This window comes from Pelmatolapia mariae, linkage group LG8 (assembly GCF_036321145.2).
Source record: "Pelmatolapia mariae isolate MD_Pm_ZW linkage group LG8, Pm_UMD_F_2, whole genome shotgun sequence".
Lineage (NCBI taxonomy): Eukaryota > Metazoa > Chordata > Actinopteri > Cichliformes > Cichlidae > Pelmatolapia > Pelmatolapia mariae.
Window position 1 is genome coordinate 11,181,993 of NC_086234.1, and position 19,916 is coordinate 11,201,908.

General features: G+C 39.8%; 1 protein-coding gene across 2 annotated transcripts in view; it reads right to left on the minus strand.

The window, feature by feature from the left end:
• The window catches only part of dock1 (dedicator of cytokinesis 1), a 191,301-nt gene that overhangs the window by 166,881 nt on the left and 4,504 nt on the right, over window positions 1–19,916 (minus strand). For both annotated transcript variants that reach the window (XM_063482824.1, XM_063482823.1), the window contains exons 2-4: window positions 1,014–1,097; window positions 652–692; window positions 460–515 (exon numbers count right to left, since the gene is read on the minus strand). In XM_063482824.1, the coding sequence (XP_063338894.1) occupies window positions 460–515; window positions 652–692; window positions 1,014–1,097 (181 nt within the window). The remainder of the gene's footprint in view (window positions 1–459; window positions 516–651; window positions 693–1,013; window positions 1,098–19,916) is intronic.

Genomic DNA, 19,916 nt, shown 5'->3' on the forward strand with positions numbered 1-19,916 from the left:
TGAGAAGAAGAGAGTTTTCAGCGTTGAGCGTAATCATCACATATATGTTCCTTATACTATATTAGTAAAATCCAACTATTAAAAAATATCAGCGCCTAAAGATTCTCAATTTAATTCAAAGATTCTGAAGTTTGAGTTTCATCTTTGTGTTGTGCTGGTGAAATCAAAGAAGACAGAGCAAAACAAAAACAGTGCCACAAGTTGCGCCAAAGCGAACACACATGTCACATCACATCAAGCGCAGACCTTTCCACTGAAACAACCTCCGAGGGTGTCTACAAAACAACTTGCACTTTATCTAGTCCCTAATTTTCTCAGCAGATCTATCAACTAAAAATGGGAGGAGAAACTTGTTATATACACTTGCTTCCTGTGGTGCTGTCTTTAGCACTGTTTGTTGCTCCTGATAAATATAATATAATAAAGAAGTATTCAGAAATTTGACTTAGCAATACTGACCCGCTGCCCTCGACCGTGGCCTCTTTCAGGTGTATATAGCAAGCGGGAAATATGCCCTGGAAGAGAAAGAGATCGAAAAGAAACGTAAGTGTAAAAGCCGAAAGAGCATTTGAAGAACTGAAAAACTGAAGTTGTGAAGTTCAAATGTGTAAGTAGCAAATTTAAGTGTTTAAAATGTTGTTTTTTGCTCACCTTTTTGGATTTTCTCCTCAGCCTATAGCCTCTGTACCAGTCTAATAAGGAGAACAGTTACAAACCATGTTACACAAGGAGAAAAAAAAACCCCTCCTAAAACAAATCACAGTTTGCTCCACAAAACATTCTTTTGTTTAAATAAAGGATGACACTAAAGAAGGAAATAACAGTTCTTCCACAATGCAAAACATCAGACCAACTCTTGGCTCTGGGATTGCTATTGCCTGCCTTTACAGCAACTAAATATCATTATCACACAATTGATTCTTAGAAATGTACAAAAACTTGACAGAAAAGCCGATGTCCAATGTTGTCGTGTCAGCTCCGATTAAACGTGGCATCAGTAAGCCTGTTCTCACCTTCATATGTCTCAAGTATGTGCACTGTGTCTCCGATCTGCAGTGACAGCTCCTCCTCTCCCCGGGCATCGTAGTTATAGATTGCTGGAGAAGGACGAGAGAAGACAATATAAGAGGAGGAGATATTACAGCAGGAGGAAAAAGGCAATAAAGTGTTTGGCTCCCTTGTGGCGCTAATTGTGTGCCACTGCAATGTGTAGTAGAGGCATCACACATATACTGGTTGTCCACCCACACAGTCTAACACAGTGATGCTTGGGCCTGGCACCTTCAATGCTGTAATATCAACACATTTTTTCCACCTACTGAAAACAAACCAATAAATATGGATAATGCCAAAACAAAAATGATGACAGTAAATAATAACAGGACAGGACAAACACCATGATCAAACTTTATGGTGTTCCTGAGATATATATATATATATATATATATTTTTTTTAAACTGCTCTCAAACAACAAGAAGATGATTTATATGTTAAGGAAAAAAATACAGTGCTCTCAAAATTGTCTGAAAAAAGACAAACATAACCTGTCAAATAATACGAATTTATAACAGGAAAAGTTGTGTTGGGTTCTACTGGTTATTATTCAGTTATGTTTAATGATTAAAAAAGTAACCACCAAAGTCTGAAATGTTTTGTATGACGCAACTTTAAAGAAAAAAAATGTTAAAAGACCAAGAGAACGAATGTGGACATTTTAACACCCAGATCAACAGTTTTTGAGTGTATTATTTAAAAAAACAAAAAAAACAACTTTTATTCGGTGTCTTGAAATATTTTACAAATATTCCACTCAAAAAGCAAATCACAGATCCTTTGAAATTTCCAACAAATCTACTGTAGTCCTGCTTCCAAGAAAACAGAAAACATATGTTGTAGGGCAATAAAATAACATCAGGTTGGCAAAAGTAAATCTTCCTATCCAATGTCTATTTTATACCCAATTAGGACATTAAAGGACTCTTTTCTTGAAGTCAACCAATAGAGCACAGGCTATTAACTCTAAAGCCACTGAATCCAGTGCCAACACACACACACACACACACACACACACACACACACACACACACATATGTGCGGGTTTGCTATCCTCGTGGGGACATCCCATTGACATAATGCTTTCCCTAGCCGCTTACCCTAACCCTAACCATCAAAAATGAATGCCTAACCCTGACCCTTACCCTAAACCTAACCATAACCTAATTGTAACCCTGACACTAAAACCACATTTTGAGTGTGAAAATTGCTTTCTACCCCATGGGGACCTGGACTTGGGTCCCCACGGTGCAGAAAGTCCCCACCAGTATAGTAAATGTCAGGTTGTGGTCCCCACCAGGATAGTAGAAACCCGTACACACACACACACACACACACACACACACACACACACACACACACACACACACACACACACACACACACACACACACACACACAGAGTCAGAGCTCCATCAACATGTCAAGGTCGAATTATAAAGACAATAAAATCCTGACTGGTGACACTTGTTCTCTCATTCAGTGAGCAGTAAACAACATGTCACTGTCAAACAGCCAAGCCCAGCACCTGTCTGTCTAAGAGTGCACAATTGCCCCTACACACACACACACACACGCACAGACACACAGAATAAACAGTAAACTGACAGGGGCTGTGGAGACATACATGTTTGTGTGCATCTATAGGCATGTGTGCATGTCCTGCTGAGAGCAGGCACACCGAGGTGCTTCAACAAAGGTTTCCAGAGGTGAGTGACTGCTTAATTAAAATAGACCCTCGCTGCAGGCACTGGAGCCTTCCCAGCATGCCGATGGTGGAGCAAGTGAATCAACCATTTCCTTTCTCAATTACCTGCCATCTGAAGAGCTGACTGTACTTCATTAAACTATCACACAGCATTTTAGCTCTTTTTATGTTGAAAAACAGTCAGTTAGCAATTTAAATACTTCTGGAAAGTCCAGGTCATTTTCAGTTAATTTGCAATTAATGATAACTGTGATATTATTGGGATTTTTAATTCTGTATGAGGTAAAAGCATTAAAGAACAAAATTAGTGATTTATGCCAGATCATAGTTACAAAGCAGCTTTGATTATGCAAAGTACAAATTAGCAGTATAATGTGTGTCAACTAGAATATAAGTCGGAACATTTTATAACAATCCCCTTGTCCTGTCCTATTCTGTCACAGGTTTTCCCTACCTGCTGGATCTGTGGCACCATTCAAAGCTGGATCTCCACCTGCTTTGGAAGGTACTCTAACCCCACCTTCTTGGACCGAAGCTGGCTGGAGATCCGTATCCGCTTTATTGCCACTCAAACCACCTTCTCACTTAATTGTCAGGATGTGATATTCGTTACTGAGGCTGGTGATTATATTGTTCAGCTATTTATTTGTCACAAAGCACATGGCAAATAAAATATCTGCAGAGAAGCAACTAATACTCTAAACTTGTGACAAACACTGAGGTAATGTGGCAGAGAAAATGACAAAAAAAAAAAGAGAAAAAGAAATCATTCACACGTTCAGCATGTGCAAGCAGCCTTAACCGTTACAGTATATGCAGTAAAGAACCTCACTGCCTCTGGAGGGCATAAAAACGCATGTGTACCCATTTGATTCAGGCCTGTGTGTACGTGCATGTACACGTGCATATCCACGGTGCATTTTGCACATCCCAGAACAATCCAACGAGTCCACTGAATCTACCAGAACATGACCCATGGGCTGACAATGGAGCAACAAAGGCCCTAGGAAATGAATTCAATGGTACCACACTGAGATACAAAAGGCACCAAGAGGCCTAGAAAGCAACAAAACATTAAAAAGGGAGGTGGGATTAATCTGTGTCGAGGCATCACAGAGTAGCTCAGTCACTCCGCATGCACTGTGCGCTCAATTAAACTATCATTAAGAGTAGCTAGAAACGTCTGTAAAGCCATCAACTGCTGCATGTGTATGTTTGTTTAAAACTGGGCGAGAGGGCCAGCTGATTCAGCACGAGCAGCAGGTGATCAGAAGGAGAAACAAGACACGAACCTCTCCAATAAAAACGATAAAGCATGACATTTTATCAGTAAATGAGAACTCTATAATCAGTGCCAATGAGACAAGTTTAATATCAAGCAAATTAGTTTAGAGAGTTGGCAAAATCATCACTGGGCAAGAGGTACAATTGTAAAATGAACACAAACAACACCCTGGGAAGATGCTGACTGAATGACGACCATCAAACTCTGACATGAGAGAAGATGGTGCAATTGAGCAGAGAAACTAAAATGCTTCTTGTCACGTGAGGATTGGGGGGGGGGGCTAAATGACAGCTCTGATTACTCATAAACCTGTATTTGCATACTCGAGTAATCTGATGTCAATTAGGAAGCAGTGAGGGAGAGAAAATCCATCAGAGGAAGAAGACGAAGAGGATGGGGAAGTGGACCGTATTCTCCCTAGAGTGTGGCATGCAAATGATTTTCTGGAAACGGGATAAACAGTAGCATCATTTGGATGGGGCTCATTACCATACATAACGTTGTGCATAAGGCTGTGCAAACTCGGAGAACGTTATCATCATAGGAAACAAGTGAGGAATCAGATTACAGAACTCTCCACTTAGCCAGCAGTCTACGCCCTCTACACAATTATAAGCAGCATCATCTAAAATTTGGACTGATTGTAATTCTACACTTTGGACTCACTAATAACCGGCACTAATCCACGCAAAGCACAACATACCATTACACTCAAACGATAACACAGTATGCTGAGGAAGGAGGGGTTGAAAGGAGAGGGGAAAGGAAGTGCACGAAAAAGTGGGAAGAGACTGAGCCTCTTGATGTTTTGAATAAAATCCCCATGGGCTGTAAGCCCACAGAGAGAGACAGCCAGGAAGTCCCAGACAACAGAGAAAGACAAGCGTGGAGCATAAGGCAGCTCTCAGCACTGGAAGGGCTTGGATTATACGGCACTGGAGTCAATGTGCAACTTCAGAATAAAAAGGGACCCAGGAACTTATCCAATTTGTGTAACATAATTAGGGTTAAACTGCCATTAGTTTGTGTAAAATAAACTAAAATGAAAACTATAATAGTAGTTTTTCATGCTTAAACACAACCAAACAGGAAACAGTAAGTGCAAAAGGAAATAAATCACAGCCTTCAGGTTCCATTATAGTAAGTTTCAGCTTCATAACATCCAGATTCGATAAACCAATTACTGTACAACTAGCAGACTTTAGTTATCATGTTACTCTCTCTCAACAGTCAACTGTTAACTTCAAGGCAAGTCCCTTCCTGTGCCTTTTTGAGCACGAGAAGCCAAATAATTAGCAAAGAATGTGAAGCAAATCATTCCAGCAAGTCGTTTTGAGTGGCAACAATGACAAAACTAGGCAGGGCTCCATACTTCATTGTTTGAAACCCACTGAAACCTACTAGTGGTTGTACTTCCTTTCTTCTTGAGTTTGTGTTCTCTGACAAAAGAATGCGACCTCTGTGTAGCGCTAACGTCACAGTATTAGTCATGTTCAAAGTGGACTTATTATCGACATTTCCAGCTCTGTAGTTTTTATTTTTGAACTTTGCTCGAGCAGCTTTACACAATTGACAGTTAAAATAATAAGTTCATGATTGATTTCATACTGGGCCGGGGCACAGCGCCTCAGTTCATCTACTGTCTGAAAGAGGACACTGTAGCTCTCTTTATGGCGCCACACCTTTAAGTCATCTTCCTTTTGACTGTGCACCTCTCACTAACAGAAGGTGTTAGTGCTGTTACTGTCCAGTGATAGGGATAACAGTGGCACCTTTGCATTCACACATACATCAACAATTTAGAATCAGCAAAAACCTAACGTGCTCAACTCTCGAATGCGGGAAGCTGCCAGAACACCTGGAGAAACTAACCCAGGCCCAGAAAGGCAGGCACAAATCTCCTTACTCTATGTTTACAGCAATCACCCCAGCACCAGTGATAACATCTATCTATTAAAAAGATTTTCTAGAAATACATTCAACTTGTAGAACCTGTCAGTAACTGGGAGCATGACCACTAACACTATACTGATTTTTTTGGTTTTGTTTTTTTAAATCTAAACTGAAAAGGGTTGTGCTAATTGCGCAAAATTTCAAATGTCAATACAAAAAAAAATGTGGACTGTGAGAAAACAGTAATATACACTGAAATTGAGCATAACAATTGGGATGAATAAAGAGCACTTTAATAAGCACACAGTGAGCTAAGAATAACCTTTTCCAGGCAGCAGGACTGAATAGAGGATGATTATTATACTCTTGCCGCACTACAGGTCTCCAAGGCAAGACGGAGGAGTCAGCAGAGAGGGGTTTTACATGCACGCAAACACACACAGTCTCTGAAGGATATATATATATGACCATTCCAGACTAACTGAAGTGGTCTGAATGTAAAATGACACAGCTCTTACTAGCTAAAAGCATCAGACTACATGACTACATTATACATCTGACCTTATAAAGCTGATGCATCTCAAGTTTCTGTGAAGCATCACCTCAGTGCACACAATGAGACATACCATACCTCCAATAATAATATTCAGCATCAAACACAGCCAAATTTAAAAAGAAAATCGTCATTCATTTGCATAAACATCAACATGTCTTATTGGTGGTGTAATAGTAATAGTTTCAAGCAAGATTTCAAATACTAGAAACTGGCTCAGTGTCCAACATCTTACATGCAAATTGTTTCTGTGAACACATCTTCAGAACACGGGATGTCCTGGAAGACATGGCAGGAGCCGAAAACAAGCATGCCTTCAGATCAAGCTTGTGTAGTCATTAGTATGGCCGAGTACGATCCGAGCGAGGTGCTGTTGCAGGTGTTTGCTGTGTTTTCCCGACGAGCCCAGTTGGTGGTGAGATGCAGTCGGCTGGAGCGAGCACTGCTGCAGCAGAGATCACAGGTATTCTTCGGGGACCTGCCATGTGCTATTAAGGTAACGGGGAGAGCACCAGTCTGGGGGAAGGGGCCAAGGACCAGGCCTTTGTACTGCATTTCTGGAACACCTGTGGACTTCTGCGGCAGCTCCTCCGTCTGATTTCACCAAGACTGACAATAATACACACTAAAGGAAGCGGTTGTTCTAAGTAGTGACTTAGAGCATACAAATGAGTCTCAATCTAGTACCAAATCTGCAAATAACTCTAAATGACAAAAGTAAAAAAGGCTCAAAGGCAGTTTTCGTGTGAACAGAATAACATTTATGTTTTCATTACATTTTAGTCAGAAGAATTCATTATTTATACGCTCGAGCATTTCCATTTCCATCTTCACAGCACATTGCCTTGACTGTTTTGTTCTTTGAAACCTGCTTCATTTACATCTGTTTACTAGTTTCCCAATCTTTGACTTTTCTTGGCAAGTTACTGTCACTTTTAAAATTAGAGAAAAATGAAAAATCAGTGGGAGGAATTTGAACTGTGTTTACATGTACATACTTGTATACACATGGTGCAAAAACAAAGCCTCCTTCTAGCATTCCTAAATTCACTTCAAGCATAACACAAAAATTCTGAATGTATTTATCTCTCATAAATGTCCATTGATGGATGTATGAGTGTTTTGTACACAACTTGTAAAAACAGTAGGAAAGGGGTTGCTCTGGCAACCTGAAGATTAAAGTGCTAACTGTAAACTTCAAGGCCCCCATTTCAGATCTAGCCTTCAGCCTTTGTTGCCTGGACTTACCAATCTACTCCTTCCTCTAATTTCCTCCCTATTGAGTGCAATAAAGGGAATCAAAAAAGGCCAAAAGCAAACATATATGCGACTGCACTAGTGCAAAATACACTGATGTTAACAGGTTACACTGTAGCTTATGAAATATTAGGAAATCAAAAAGTTATTTTTAAAAAATCTGCTTCGTCTGACCACCTTTCAAACACACAAAGATATCCATCTTGAGGAGTATAATAATAGCGAAAAAACAAAACAAAACAGGAAGTCCTAATTTGAGAGGCCACTTCTATTGGTCAACATTCTTCACTCAAATTTAGTCTCAACCAAGTCCGTGTATAAATAAATGCACATTAAGTCAAAAGGTGAATATTAACAGTATAGTCATAACGCTGAGAGCACTCATGTATATGGTGTTTCTTTATATAAGTGCCCTCGTTTCATGTTAGCATGTGCTGTAATAGCAACGTGACGGTCTTCACCTTTGCAGTAATTTAAAGTCATGCTAGTTTCTCCCCACAGCTGTTATGCTGTGTGTGAGGAAGAAGGGCCCGATCAGCACATGCAGTACAGCAGCAGAGAAACATTTCTGAGTCTGATAGAAGTGCAGCTAGTCTGAAACTGCCAACCTTCTGGAAACCTTGTGCAGATATGACTTATAACAAATAACTAAAGCCTTATCATATAAGGGAGTCTAATAATATTTCAAGCACTAGACAATTAGAGGAATTCTCATTGAAGTGAAATAGAAACCTTTAAGTATGCCATTAAAATATACTGTAATATAGTGGGATTTGGCTGAGATAGTGAAATGCATTCGGTCTCTCAGTGGTATACACTGAGAAAGAAGGCAATCAACTATACAGCATTTTTATAACAATCAAATGACAGAGAGAGAAGCTTTGTCAGTGACGTACAAAGCAGGATAATTAATTTCAAGTCCCTCACTAATAGGGTTTAATAAGAGGTTTAGGCATTCAGACAGAAGCCTGATGGTTCTAATTTAGGGGCAAATTCAGACAGTGATCTTAGGATTGTGAAATACCAACAAAACCACCCTGTTTTCTTTGAGCCCAATTATATACAGCAGTCATTAGGCTTTATCAGCAGTTCGAAACATAAGATAACGCTGTTGTAACTAACCTGAAATGAATACAACAGCAGCTAAGCTGGGAAACAGGAAAGGCCCGGGTCTTTCTCTCAGTGCTAGAGCCACATTTTTACTCCCTCTGGAAATCAACAGGAAATGCCACTTGAGATATTACTGTATCACAATAGATAGGGCCCTTGCAGTAGGCAAGAAGGAAATACTGATGCTGTTTCTGACTACAGGAAGATTAACAATGCCGTGTTAAAAAAGGGGGTAGTAGGAGAAAATGAACACGGTAAAAAATTACGACGATGTACAACTGGGGAAGTGGGTGGGTGTGTGGCATGAAGAGTGAAGTAAGGTGAAGGGGAAGAACAATCTGAGAAAAGCACTTGTGCCAGTTTTGGATGCCAAGAGCTATAATACCTTTTGGCAGCGCTTACAACCATGTGCCCAGCTCCAACATAGGCCTTGGGGTGCAATCTAACGCAGGCTGATAACTCAGCATCCACTGCCTCTGTAGAGCCAAGTTATTCCTTTAATTGAAAATCATCTTCCCAATACAACAGGGAAAGAGCACAGCACAGCTCATTACAGAGCGCTGAGTAAAGCCTTGCACAGGGCTTCTCAACAGAGTGGTCTTTGCTGTTAGTTGTGGGTGTACATGAGTATCTGCAACACCTCTGCAAAGCAAACCCTCCTGCCCTTTGCACATATGCCTCAGGAGCCTTGAAATGAATAATCAATGGAAGCACTTACAGGTTGTTTTTACAGCTTATCAAGGACAGTAACATCAAAAATCACTTGTTAAACAACTGTAAGAGATCACAGGATAGCAGTTATTTCATCCACTTAGCCACACTAAAGCAAAGACAGATGAAGTAAACTGGCACAATCCACAAAGTTGTTTTGTTTTGTTTTTTGCACAGCTAGCTGTAGCTAATTGTTTCCTGCCCTGTGTTACATCTCTTGTGAAATGTATCCTGATGATGTATAATTACCTTCAAAGATTTGGAAAACACTCTAACTGAATCATCAAGTTTATTTTCAAACCTCTTTGGCAGCAAAAAATGTGACTTCATCTCACTGACAAGCATATGAAACAGTGTGTCACCAGATACTAGCCGCTGCATCTGGGGCCGCAAATAGAGCAAAAATATGCGTGACACGCAACAGGAAATGCCTACAACCTGTTCTTCACGCTATTATTTATAATCACCGGCATGAGGCTGTGCTCTGCTAAAACAGAAGTCAGAGCTCACATCAGCATAAAATCAATACAATGGGATTTCTGGCTGAACACACTAAACAACTGCTATTAACTCCTAATATCAAAACATCAACTACTCATACAAAAAGCATTCCTGCAGAGGAGGAATATTCAAGAGATGACTGGTGAATGGGCAGAGACTGCAGTCCTACATTCAGTAGAAATGCTGTACTTTAGCTCATGCGCGCTTCCGAAAATTCTATCTGCCAAATTGCTGGAATAGATGAGCGCAATTAACTTCCAGCATAATCCACAGAACCACCAGCTCCACCCAAGGATCGGGTTTAGTCACCCAGCAGACCACTCTGCTCTGTGGTTGCAATACTTTCTAAATGAGCAGACACAGTGTACAAGTTCATTATTATTATTAAACAACCAGTGCTGAACAAAGTAAACCTAATTTCCAAATTCGAAAGTGTTGACTAAAATTCTCCAGATTATTTGTAAATGTACTGTATATATGGATACGCTATAAAAGGACGTCTAAAGATTTGTTTTTAAAAAAGATCATCATTAATTATGAAATTATGAACAGCTATGCTACTACATTATTTAAATTATAAAAGGGAGCAATTAAAGCAAAATCCGAACACAAATTCTTGTACTATGCATTGCGTATTTAGAATATTTTTTTTCTGTTGCCACATTTTCAAAACCCAGTTTTATTCACTTTCACTATCTCACTAGTTACATGGATGTTCAAAGGTGATGGCTTCACAAATGACTAAGCATGGTTGGTTTCATGAGTAGGGGAGGTATTTATAACATCACTCCAAAAAGCTTGCAGAAGCGTGGCTGTTTTTTTCTAACTGTGGTCCACACACTGTATAAAGTAGAGGATAAAATACAACATTTTGAGTGTTCACACATTTTACAATTACTCAGTGTGATGGATTTGACACTCGAGTTGTCGTTTTTGTCACTAAAACTTAACACTTAAAATCAATACACACACACACACACACAGAGTATCTTGATTAGGGCTGTGTGATCTTCTCTATGGTCCTGTTGTCCTTCTGTGTGACTGACGACATGTTCTGATTGTGCTTAGAATAAGAAGAATCACAGCAATTGTGGTGTATTTCTGTATTTCTGGAAAAGTCAGTAGCCTGAATATCCGAGTTCCCAGCCAGAGGTTTTTTGTGGAACACTACCTCCAGTTGGATTTCCCAATCGGATAGTCGAAACTGCCCAAAGTATCCCAAGTTGACTGAACGTAAACAGCAGTAAAACTGTAAAACTTTTACTCTGTCCTGCCACTGTTGTACATTTGTGAGTCGTAAAATACGCCGCTGAGAAAGCGCTGACCAAGCTCTATGTATTAAAGTGCTGCAGCAGTGTTTTTAAGCACCAAAAAAGAAGCACTGCTCTATTCTGCTAGGGATACCTGAATGGCTCTACCTTGCTAAGAACCATTCTCCAAATTTACTTCCAGAACATTCCAACTCGCAGGTGATGCCACTCCCAGGTGTCTGGAACGTGGCATTAGCTCCAGAAGAAAAACTTCTCCAGATCCACCTTGGTTGCTTCCGCCCCCTGCTGCCTCGTCAGCCAGACAGGAGGAGCAGCTGCAGCTATAGTGAAGCACTCGGCCTATTCAACACTGAAACCTTTTCACAATTAGCAAGAGGCAGAGAACAAACGTTAGCCCCACTAGTGAGAGCAGCAGTGGCTCCTATTATCCTTACGGTATGAACAATGCGCTTCTTGTATAATCCAGCTCTGAAAAACAGACTCTGCAAAAGGGTTATTAACGGAAATGTTATCAATGAGAGTTTCGATGATAGCTCAGACAGTGTGGGGGACATTACATAAGAGCAGCTTTTTGGATGGCTTCTGAGGAAATAAACTGGTTGGTTGTTCTTTGCTACAAAATGGCACTATTAAGCTTTCATAAAGAAAATGAAAAGAAGCAGAATGACGCACTTTCTTTGGTCAGATGAGATAAAGATAGAATTTTTCTGCTCAGATGGAGTTGGTTTGAACCTAGCGTGGGCTGCCACAGCCGATGAATGGTCCTAACAAAGCACAGAGGTAGAAATGTGATGATACTGGGCTTGTTTGAGTGCAAAAGGTAAGAGCACTATGGATGTTGGATAAATATACTAGCTGACATAATAATGCCCAGTCTCCGGGAGTCTAACAAAAGAAGAATATTCCAGCAAAGCACAGTGCTAAAACCAGACAACTGCCTCAGTTCAGCAAAGGACAGCTGAAAAAAAAAACTGTCTTTGAAGAATGACAGAACTCCTCTCTAACTTGTATAACACCAGTATCCACCATGCAGCAGAAGTGGATGCAGTCTATCATCAAAAAATAAAGGTAAACATATAAAAAATAGACAATATAAAAGATCTGAAACTCTGTGATGAAAGGTTTATTGGGTTTTGTTGCACTGACTTCCAACGAAACCAGCAGCACGTGGCTCAACATGCTCACACGTCAAAAGCTGGCTGGTTGAAAAGTGGCCGTGAACAGAAAGGAAGTGACAGCAGAGTTCACCGTACAGGGAGAAGTAGGAATAAAGAAAGATAAAACAACACGAAAAGTACAGACAGTGGCTGCGCTGGATACTTTCATTGTTTTTAACTCTCATCTGACTTCAGCTCTTTGTGTGTTAAACTTTGTTCATCTTCAAAGTGCTGCTGTTGGCTGAGGAACCAAGCAAGAGAAGCCCATTGACCCGTTTCTTGCACCAATCTGCAAAGCTCTGTATAGACTCTGGACCAACTCGTAACCACGTTCAACTCATAAGACAGCATGAAAAGCTCGGTGCACAATAGGCTGCTGCAACCGGTGTTTCCCAAAGTAGACGATGCTCCCTGTCTGTGCAATCAATGTAGTTCTTATCAATTATTGCCAAATCCGTTTCACATCACCATTCATTAAAGTTATTGCCTATCATGTTAAACGAGGTGGTCTTTGTTTTGAGTAAAATCACCACCCTACACTAATAATCACAGTGGGAATATGTAATAAATCTACAACTATTAGAAAACCATTACAAATAAGGCAGTCAACCCTACTAATGCTCACCATTAATGTTTTTTGTCACTTTGGTTACGAGCTACTAACATCTGCGTCTAAGGTTTTACTTCAAATATACTCAGCTGCATTTAAAATCTAGCAATTTTATTAGATTAGTGTTTCTTTCAAGCAAACTCGAGAATAAGCAGCAAGTGCAGAATCAGCAGCACAATTGTTTTGTGAAAACAAGGTTTAATGTCTGGGAATAAAAAGTAGAGGAAAGAACTGGCAGTAAATGCAAGACTGTCAGCTCAGTTTGTGTTGAGTATTCTTAACATCTGACCACTCTAGCCCAGGCTTTATCCTGCCAGAATGTAGAGCTCGCAGTTGAGCCGAGGATGTGCCAGCCTACCAGTGGGTGAGCTGACACTGAATGACCTGTCTGTTTCAGAGGGTCAAGCATGGGCTAAAAGGATCAGCTCCTTGAGAGAACTCACTTGCCTGCATCTCAAAAGACAGTGTTTAGCTGTAGGCTTCTAGTTGTGAGTCTGGGTGTATGCATAATTTAACCACATACAACATACAAGCTGTTCAAGTCTCATAAGCTAAAGCTCATTCTCCACTTAACATATTTATCTTACCTAAATAACTTCCTCAGAGTGAAGTCTTCGAGTGATTACAGTGTATTGGCTTTGAGACTTGTAATCCCAGACGCTGGGATTCATTCATGGTGAAAATCACAATGCTCAGCATCTCCGATGCTATCGGGGTTATAAAAAATGTTAGCATTAATGTCAGCTGCAGTTCATATTAATGTTGCATTTGTCACCTTTAAAACGTCCCGCGGGTGGTTTTGCAGGCTTCTAATGGAGGTGTCAGGCATTGATTGTGGTTGCAAACGGGCTGGGGTTTGCAGCAAAAGAGCCTTTCTGTATGGCTGGCATTTGATGAAATGGTCTTTTGTGTGTGTGCATGTGTGCACCCGTGTGTGTGTGTGTCTGGCTAAATACTTGATAAAGCCAGATCCTCGCAGCTCAGATGCTGGCGGGCCCTGGAGGCAGTTTGAGATTTCAGTGAGTGGCAGCTCTACTCTGTGATCAACCTTTAGGGAGTTAGATGAAGTTGTCTCACTGCTGTACCTGACAACTCTGTCTCCTTTTGTTTAAAAAATGAAACAAGACAAATGAATCAAAGTGTCATTTGGCCATCACATTATCCACCTGAATTTCACAATTTAAAGTCCTTCTCCTGGCACTGATTAAACCCCTAAAGATCTCCCTCTCTTTACCAAAATTACATATTTACAACACAATAAAATCAAATGCTCAAATGTGGATGTCAGCTAAAATAGTATATGTGCTCTATCATACCGAGTTATCACAATTTTTATTCTAAGGTTGTGCTTTATTTACACAATAACAGAGCTCTAACACCCCGAGTAAAGTGAGCTGTCGACCATCTTTGCGGTAGAACAAAGTGATGTGAAATTGATTGTACTGCATTTGCATCCATTTGTGTAGGTATTTGATTAACCAAATGAAGGATTTTGAGGATACAACTAGACAGACGTATATGTAAGCAGTTCGTATATCCTGAGTCAATGATCAAAAAAGCAGCATAAGAAAGACGGCAAGGGTTTTCAGTGTTTTAACACTCTGTTTCACTTTATAACAAAGATGCTCATTGTATGTTAAGGCTTCTGTCTTGTCCTCAGCACAGGCTAAGCTAAAAGTCTAACAACACCACGCAGGCAAGAGTAGCCCACAGACTGGTTGCTCAGCATGTTTTTGACCATGCCACCTGATGACAGTCCCCAGCTAACATATCCATAATGGTCTGAAAAGCTCCATGTAGGCTCTGAATAGGACCTACATTATGCAAAACCATGCCGGCCCACCTATGTGCTAATTATTGTTGATCTTGTAAGTGTCAGGCACTCTTGCTGATGGATTATTAAATGTAAATAATCACTGAGCAAAGGTTCTGTGTAAGACAAGAGTAATAAATAAGGAATACAATTAAAAAATAGCACTGAAATAAGTATACATATGTATATTATATATCATGTATATTCCAAATATTTCATTTCTGAAAATATTTAAAGTTCATTTAAGTTCGTCAAGAAAAAAATAAAGGTTTCAATATGTAAAATAAAACATGAATAATAGGGTTGAATGAAAATCAACAAAAAACTGATTAGTCTTGAGAAAATGCCATTTTAAATATTAATATCTATTAAGAAATCCAAACTAAATAGTGGTATTAAAATGACCCGAAGCCTGCCAAAGCATTTACAGTCAAAATATTTCCCATTAGCTGGTTACTCGATATCCTTGTGGAAATCCCTGACAATCCTTTGAATTGAATTCTTATAAAGTTAATAACTGAGGTAAATAAATGCTTTATACATTATGTTCTATATTAATTTTAGCCAACTGAATTTAAATTATGTAATAGCAAATGTCCACATCAGTAACCTTTGTTTCAAACAGATGTGTTACACACCATTAACCATCTGTCAAGCTAGCCAAAGCAGCACAGCAGGACTCCTTTCAGACAATGCACATGCTGCTTGGCGTGTCCACAATCAATCCTAAGTGTGGTGGAGAACCTGTTTATGTAACCAAGCCGAAGGATGAATCCAGACATGTTCAGCAGCGAGCGTTTGCACGTCTTCACTGCCTCTGAACGGCTGCCATAAAGTCAAGGCAGAGTGGAACCATAAACCATTTTCAGACATCGAATACTTCACTATTCTGGCTTAATCGGTATGTTAAAGCTTAGGCATAGGTCACTTCTCCTTTAATGATTCTTGCGGCTTTAATTGGGTCATAACCACGAAATACACGGAACAAGTAATCACGCAAAAACATGAACCATGGATATTTGTTACATGCGATGCATGCTGTCAGAGTTTTACTAGCACAGTCACTATATTAGGATAGTGACTTAGACAAAAAGAGAGGCTACATCCTATATGCAATTATAGGAAAGCATCTATAAACAATGAGATTTAGTAAACTGTAGCTTAAAGAAGAAAACTAGCCTATCCATTTTCTTAACCAATTATCCATCTTAGGGCTGCAGGAGCATGTCCCAGCTGTTACGGGGCAAGAAGCAGGATAAATCCTGGACAGGTCACCAATCCAGCACAGGGACATAACCACACACTTCTATACCCACACCTACAGCCAACTGACCATCACCAATTAACCCAACAAGATTGTCTTTTGACAAGCTTGTGAGCTGTATGATGATGCACCGATACATAATGAACTTCAACAAAGAGCATGAAAGTCCTTTTCAGGCTCAATTAACAAAAATCCACTTTACAGTCATTAATGAAGAATGTGACTTGTCAGAGACTCTGCCTTCATCTTCACCCTAAAGTAGTATTTTATACACATTTAATTTATACTACAACAGTAGGGCAAAAATCAAATCAAATCAAAATTTATTTCTATAGCACACAATAATACAACAAAGTTGACCAAAGTGCTTCACAGTCGGTCAGAGCAATAGTATAAGACAGAATAAAAAGGAAACAGTTAAAAGGAGGGCAGGAAACAATATGACAATTGTTTGAAACAAAAAAAAACATAAGCTAAATGAAAGATGATCAGTGATTATGCTCTTCCAGCAACTAAATGTCTTCTGCACTCTGAATAACGGTTTCATACATGTCAAACTCTCTGACATTTAAATGTTAGTTAGACTTAGTTAATCCAGGATTATAATCACTTGTGGAGACCGTGAGCATGGAGCCTGTCTGAAGGACACGTGTAGTTGGTCTATTACCAGTGGAATGCAATAGTGCCTGTGCAGACAAGACACTATGAAAAAAAAGGTAATGTAAATGAACAGGGAAGTCTGTGTGAAGCCTCACTGAAACTCTAACACTGGAGTAACTTTTGAGGAAATGTGACCAGGGCACCCGTATTTGAAAGGAACGCAATTTTCCTAAGTGTTTACATAGATACAAATACAGATAGGCCATTTAAATTTGATGTTCCACAAATTTAACTTTCCTATCACCAATGGCATTCAAATTTTTCAGCAACCATGGGTGTGTTCATACATTTAGCTAAAGGAAGTTTGTTTTTATCTTACTGAAAACGGACATATCTACCAACGTTTATGAAACACTTTCCGATGACTACAGCTCTAAGCTAGACGTCTTTGCGTCCTTGGATAACAAAGTAACATTTGATTTGACAAACAGGTATATGTAACAGGCATCATGATGATTTGTGAGCATCTGTTTTCCCCAGAGGTTCCAGTACAAGTCAATACAGTTTGAACCACACTGGCAAATGGCAATATGACAGGATGCTGATGATTTCCGACTCATCACATTCATACACTCGTTTCATTTTCACCACAGGAACTCCAAGACTTGCAGGAAAGTTCAAACTTGTTAATCAGTACAAATAGAAGTTGAAAGGCGTTTTTAATTTGAAAAAATTTAGATGTGTGTAAATCCAAGGTTAACGTTACCCAACCTCACTTTTTCTCCTCCGCTCAACTGGGCCGTCCCAAAGACAGCAATACTTAAAACAAGATGTAGAAGCGCCCTAGCTTTGTCTCGCTGGTGAGCCAAGATGGAATAGTGTGGAACCACTTAGCTATGCACTGATTGAATAGGCCAGCTGTCATTTGTCTTAGCCACCATCTCACAGCAAGCCATTGGGGGCTGTACTATTAGAACTGCCTCACCAGGCAGCATGAGCCATAGTTAATATATAATTCCCTTTCAGAATGAATAATAGCAAAGTCATACTGACCTCCAAAGAGAAACCAAGAGGATGATGGGCAAAGATTTGACTATGTAACATCATCTAATTAATACTAAGGAAATATAGAGTCAATGAACAATACACCTTCTTTTTGGGGGGTGGGAGGGGTCAAAAAGCTTTGTATACTACAAAAAGCCAAATAACAGTAACCTACTGGGAGAAACGCTTTACCTAAACCAGATATGAATCATCAGTGTGATCTAACTGGCAGCCTCAAGCTTTGCGGACATCCAAGTAGAGCTGGCTCGCAGAAAGAGGAAGATGTTCTGTTTACAGATCTGTAGGGCAGCTCAATAAATGCAGTACAGCTGTATTAAATGGGGAGAAAAACTTCAGCAGGATTAAGTCCCAGGTGGAGGCTGTATTCTGCATTCCGCATGCAGACGAAAACAAATAATCCGAAAGCACGACGCACAAACTCATAAAATTGGAATTAATGGTGTTAGCTTAGTATTCAGTCTCCAGGTGACTGCTCGAGAGAGAGAGTTGCACACTCCTCAGAGTCAGCACAAATAAAAAAAACAAAAAAAGAAAAAACACTTGTTAGCATACAACCCAACACACGCACGCAGACACATTGGTCATGCTGCCAAATGGATAGGTGAGACATAAAGAAGGCATCACACTGCCAAATGAATTTCTATGGTTTTAATGTATAGATGGTTTACCACAAAGAACTTTCCTCTTTAGAAAAGGTGAGAAAGACGTTTCTTAAATGGAATGTAAATGACTGCAACGGCTAAAAACAGGAGGATTTTTTTATATATATTTCACACCAAATAGCCGCAGCGAGGGCTACACAAGCAGAGTAAAATGTGAGAAGTGAATTTTAAAACATATGGTTGCTATTCATGAAGCAACCCAAACTGGCTTTTAATTGAGGCCATATTTGTCCTACTCCTTGCATGTGCATGACAATTCGTACATCCTATTTTCTGCCACTAGCGTGTAACTCGTCACTAACCTATTCTAAATAAAAGCAATCTAAGTCTGTCAATCTTCCACGAAACAGTTTAGCTATATCAATCATACCCCCATCAGAGCTTAAATTTAGAACTCGGCGGCTTATGTGTCCACTTGTCCTTTTATGTAATTTGACAGCGTGCAATCTAACCTGCAGGAATCAGCACTTCCTTTTCCACCAAACCTACAGTTGAGTAATTGCAGTTCACATGCATTTGTTTCTGAACTGGTCTTAAGTTAGATTAAAAGTTAATTTACAAAAAGAGAAGCATCAACGCGTGGAAAACATTTCTCAGGAAAGCGCACGCTTTCATACACCATTTGTGCTGAATTCTCAAAGGTGATGTGTGAATCCAGTAAATAGTCCTCCACAGTGTTCCCTGGTTAACTTTCTAGAACCGCAACCCTGTGAAGTCTCTCTTAAGGAACAGAAACATCCACGATGAAACAGAATTAATGAGACAACCCTTGAAATTAGCATCAAAAAGTATTTCCGGTTAATTCATCACAGAAATGGGAGACAGCTAAACAACCTTTCCCTAGGGCCATGTTAAATCGTTTTCGAGATGCCACCAGAATAACTAGGCTTCAGAACTCCTCATCCCTTTAATTTATGCCGGGCTGGTTGGCATTTGACAAGAAAAGTGTACTGAAAATTAGCTCAGGGTCAAATGAGATATAAATGTAACATCTTTCTGAAGAGTGATTGACCTTTCTCCTCTTTTAAGTATGAGCATGGGTCAAGAAATAATGCAGACCCCTGAAAGAAAGCCGTAACTCTACTTCTTTTTATTTCACTCCATCATAAAAAACCCCAAAACAAAACACAAAAATAGTCTAGTCGAGATCAGCTGAGTGACGTCTAGGCAAGTTTGCAGCATTCTGCAAATGCCGCTGAAGCTGAAAACACTGTTTAAAGAAGGAAGTTAATCTAATGCCTCGGGGCAATCGTTATCTTTACAAGAAACAGAAAAAGCTATGTACTCTGCTGCCTGTAGTGAGACAGGGGGAATTCTAGAGGCATTATTAACATAAAGCCAAGGTGCTTACACACAGGCCCAATCAAAAAGGAGTTTTGCCCCAAATTATGTCCATATACTA